This window comes from Misgurnus anguillicaudatus, chromosome 5 (genome assembly GCF_027580225.2).
Source record: "Misgurnus anguillicaudatus chromosome 5, ASM2758022v2, whole genome shotgun sequence".
In the NCBI taxonomy this organism is placed as follows: domain Eukaryota; kingdom Metazoa; phylum Chordata; class Actinopteri; order Cypriniformes; family Cobitidae; genus Misgurnus; species Misgurnus anguillicaudatus.
Window position 1 is genome coordinate 11,067,658 of NC_073341.2, and position 4,789 is coordinate 11,072,446.

The window sequence follows — 4,789 nt, forward strand, 5'->3', positions numbered from 1 at the left end:
GTAATGATAAAGTGGAAACACTGATTCCTTCAGAGGTTTGTTACATCATTACATTTACTACAACTATCTGTCCATTTATAGACGTGTTTCCATCCAGGTTTTGTTATCGACCAAGTGAATATGTGTAAAAAAGGTTTTCTATTCAAATGGAGCTAAAATGGTGTCCGTGGTGATGTCACGAATGATGTAAGCAAATTGTCACATAAGTTTTGGTGTATCGCAAAAAAATCTCGGTAATTTAAAATAAATGTCCTTTCACCAAAGGCACCCGATTATGAGGAGAAAAAATTGAATATTTAGGAGAATAAACATGAATCATTTTATGGATTGTGATTGACATTTCAGCACTTCATGAAGTTAGTTCAGTGCAGCTTGCGTACCCTCTGCGTATATGGAGGATCGACTCTGCAAATCAAAACAGAAAGTCTCAGGCTGCAATAAGAGCGCCCATTGTTTGCTGTTATGCCCTTCAGAGGTTGCGCGTGATGAAGATCTATCATGTGACATCACATTTATTTGCGTTAAAGCTATTTAAAAAATATATTTTTTTGAGGTATTGCGTTTATGCGCTAAAGCATTTTTTGCTAAAAAGCCTTGGATGGAAACATGGCTTCTAAACATGGCTGGAAACATTTATCTGTCTGTCTGTCTGACCCACCTCTGGTCTTCTCCACAGCTTAATGCGGATTCAGATAATCCTAATCTAAAGGATGAAGCTGGTCTGGCCAGCTCTGAATTAAACAATAAGATCAAACCGGAAAAACAACGAATGGCATTCTTTGACTGTCTCCGGAGGGGCAAGGTGGAGTCAGTGCCGACTCCCCTGCTTAAAGCGGATCCAGCTATCCCTGATGTTAGGGAAGTTGTTGATCTAGCATCACAGTCAAAGACCTACGTTGGTCCGAAGAAACAGAAACGAAAGGCTTCAAAGAGCCGCAGATCTAACCTCCAGGGAGAAAAAGTGACTGTTGTGCCAACTCAACAGCCCAAGGCCATTTCAGATATTCCTGTTGGCATGGATGTTCCTGATCTGGCCTGCCCCCAATCAAAACCAAAGATTTGTCCGGATAAACGCATGACATTGTGGGAACGCTTGCTTGGATGCTTCGGGAGGGGCAAAGTGGAGTCGATGCCGACTTCACAGATTGAGGCCGATCCAGCTATCCCTGATGCCAGGGAAGTTGTTGATCTGGCAGATTCTCAATCGAAGAGTGTTGGCTTAAAGAAACACAAACAAAAGGCTTCAAAGAGCCGCTTATTTCACAACCCTTTGAGAAAAAAAGGTAAAAAAGTGAAAAAAGATGCCGATCCAGCTATTCCTGATGCCATGGATGGTGCGGATCTGGCCAGTTTTGGTGGCATCGCTGCAGCCAATGCCAGGCTACAGACGTTAGGTGCCATTACAGAGAATATTGGGTTAAAAGGTGGCGGAAATCCCGACCCAAATAAAGCAAAAAATCCTGGGTCAAAAGAAGATGGAAATCCTGAGGCAAAAGCCCTTGAAAATCCCAGAAATCCCTTACCAGAAGATGATAAAGTTGTCAGGCCAAAAGTTATAAATGTTGTTCAACAAGCTTTTGAACCACCAAGCGAGAAGAAACCAGCTGATCTCTCAGTGCCTGAAGGTGAGTGTACTGACTATATTACTCCTACTTTGTTTGCACCAATATGTGAAATGGTTTCTTCATCATATTCTTCTGTACCTGGAAATGTATGCTGTACCTTTCGTCTGTGAGTATTAGGGTTGTGCCGATAGACGATAGTATCGTGTATCGACGATCTTCAGACATATCGTCAATGGCAGGCTTTCATGGCGATCGTCAAGACGATAGTTGGCGAATGGTTATTATTATTATTATCATCATAGTTTTATATTAACACCGACAATGCATGCTTTTCCTCACATGAGGGTTTGTGGGCTTCACTTTAAGCGGAGAGCTTGTAAATAGAGAATTCCTTCTTGCACGTACCTGCACTTAATGCGCGCGTCTTGGTCTCCTCCTACCACTAAATCCAGCGCGCCGCGTCATGAGCAGCTGCGCTTCTCTCTGTCTCACGTGCACGCGCTCTCGCGTCTGTCCGCAGTCTAAACATAAACTAAAGTAGTAATCCTTATTTGTTCAGTTTAATGCGTTTCATGCGAGCTGATGCAAACTTTACTTTTTGTTTAAAATATGACCCGCTGCATATAAGCGCCTCTCTCTCACTCTCGCGTACGTGCAGAAAGCTGCGCTCTGTCCGAAGTCAGATCACTAGGTATTAATCCTGTTTATGATATGCATTTGATGAGTTGTAGCAACACGTCCCTCGTGTTTAATATATGATTGTGTTTAAAATATGATTGCGTTCCGCTGGGCCGATGCGTTTAAAAAGGCACCTCATGAGAGCACCACTGCGTGACACGTGTAGTCTTCTGCAACAGCACTAAATAAATGCATTGAATAGTTTGTATGTGCACGCACGTGTGTGTGCGTGCGCAGATGCATGTTTTTACAGTTATTAAGTAATCATGATAGGATTTTAATGACGCGCTCGCATTAATGGCATCAGTTTTAAGAAGATTGCAGTCATGACGGTGTAACGGTCTTGTTTTTTTTTTGTCCACCCATCAAGTGACTTGTTATAATGAGTAAAAATTAACAAATAAAAAAAAGAGTAAACTACTGCCACGCCCCCCGATAATATCGTGTATCGCCGATCTCACAGGCTGACGATAGGACGATCTAAAAATAGGGCATATCGCCCAACACTAGTGAGTATATGAATGTTAACATGTACTGTCACCTCATCATTTGTCTGTGTGTTTTTCAGACACTTTTGATTCTAAATATCAACTCTTGGAGGATGAAGTGCTTGGGGAAGGTACCTTTGGCAAAGTGTACAAAGGGATCCGTAAATCGGATGGCACTCTGGTAATGCACTTGTATTTATATCAAACACAATGTTTGCTGAAATTTGTATGTCCACTTGATCTAAACCATGTTTAAAAGTTTGTAGATTCTCAAACCTTAAAGTTATGTGTGCAGTGTCAGGTGAGCCGCTTCAGTCAGCTCAAGAGAAATTAACTTTTGCTGTTTTTCTCTTTACAGGTTGCCATCAAGCGAATAACCAAACGAAGGAATGAAAGCACTATTCAGATTGTAAGTTGTCATAAAGTGAACTAAACAGAAAATAGACAGTATAGCGATTACGCACCAATACAAGATATTTGTTTTATCTAATTGTAATTTGTTGACCATTTTTCTCCAGCCTGGATACCCCAAACCGCTCATTACAGAAGTGGCGCTGATGCTTAAGTTAAGAGATGCGCCCTCATGCACCAATATCATACAGTTGTATGACTGGTACGAGACTAAACACTTTTACATGCTGGTGTTGGAGTACCCACTGCACAGCGAATCCTTGAAGCAATTTGTTAAGCGTGAAGAAAAACTAAGTGAAAATACAGCAAGACATCTCATGCGTCAGGCGGTACGGGCAGTGAAACACTGTCTGGATAATGGAGTTTTCCATGCCGACATCCATTGCGGAAACTTCTTGGTGCAGCAATCAACAATGAGCCTGAAGTTAATTGACTTTGGGTCTGGACTTTATCTGACGCATGATGATGGCTATGACTTTAGTGGTGAGCTGAATCTTTTTTAATATATAGCGGAGTATTAAAACCTGCTGTTTCTTTTACAAAATGACTCAACATGATGTTTTGTGTACAGGAGCTCCATGGTGGATCGAAAAATTCGAAAAATTCGAGGCCGTGCAAGAAAGCGTCTGGGCCTTAGGTGATGTGCTGTACTTTATGGTGCATGGATATTTCGTGGATTCCAGGAATCGGAGGAGAACTATGAATCGTTTATCAAAGGGTGAGTGAAAATGACTGATCAACATGCACACACAAAGCCTCTGATCAAATCCACAATAAATATTATCAGAGGATACGGTCCGTCTGGCAAGATGTATTTTATTGTGTTTAGCTAAACAGTCATTTAGTGGCTCGCCAATGTATTACATCACTGTGCCATCATCTTAACCTGAGGTACTGTCTGTCTGTGACCAGGGGCCCTTTAGATGATAGACAGACAGACTTTTTTGCAGTATTATTAAATGACAACAAAAGCATCTCTTTATGCCATGATCATTATTACCATTTGTGCGTCATGATGACTAACCAGCTCTCTCCTAAATCTTGTACAGAAATCAGCAATCTGTTAAGAGGTTGCCTGGCTGAGAATCCAAGTGATCGTCCGACGCTCAAGAAGATCTTAGATCATGACTGGTTTAAAACTAAGTCTGACGAAGAAGAGCTACTCGTATACAAAATGAGGTAACAGACAGAGTAGGAAACTACATTTTGCAGATTACATGCTTTTTATTTTCTGTAGTTAGTTGTATTGTAAGATTGGTTTAAATGTACATTTTCACCACTACAGGGCACTATCCGCACAAGGGGAATGATTGGATATGCTGTTTTCATCATTCTGAGACATATGGAGTTTGCTAATCATGTTTATGGATAAATAAGGTAATAAATGAATGCTTTTTTAACTATCCGTTTGATCACATTATTTAATGGCATCATAATGAATTAGCTAACAGCTGTGTGTTAGATGTTGTTTAACCAACACTTCTGCATTTGTCCTCTTGTGTCTCCCTAGTTTCTACAACCAGAAAGCGAGAATAGCACCGACACTAAAAGGGCCACAATTTCTCAGGAGTAACACATTTTTGCATAATGTAAGTACACAACTGCATTTATCTTTGTATATTTTATTACAAAAATCATACATATTGT

The 4,789-nt window shown here is 40.8% G+C and overlaps 1 protein-coding gene across 1 annotated transcript; it reads left to right on the top strand.

Annotated features, from left to right (window-relative positions):
- The first annotated feature begins 583 nt into the window (after positions 1 to 583).
- Positions 584 to 4,443, top strand: LOC141363907 (uncharacterized). The gene is made up of 6 exons (XM_073867531.1): positions 584 to 1,625; positions 2,812 to 2,912; positions 3,090 to 3,140; positions 3,250 to 3,625; positions 3,714 to 3,860; positions 4,192 to 4,443. Exons 1-6 carry the CDS (start codon positions 599 to 601, stop codon positions 4,323 to 4,325), a joined length of 1,836 nt encoding a protein of 611 aa, XP_073723632.1. The 5' UTR covers positions 584 to 598; the 3' UTR covers positions 4,326 to 4,443.
- Positions 4,444 to 4,789: the final 346 nt, after the last annotated feature.

Excerpts from the sequence above, each read along its gene's own strand:
- LOC141363907 (XM_073867531.1), top strand. The coding sequence starts at position 599 with ATGGAAACATGGCTTCTAAACATGGCTGGAAACATTTATCTGTCTGTC. Across the intron at positions 2,913-3,089 it reads GTAAATCGGATGGCACTCTG|GTTGCCATCAAGCGAATAAC; the intron begins GTAATGCACTTG and ends TTCTCTTTACAG. Across the intron at positions 3,141-3,249 it reads ATGAAAGCACTATTCAGATT|CCTGGATACCCCAAACCGCT; the intron begins GTAAGTTGTCAT and ends ATTTTTCTCCAG.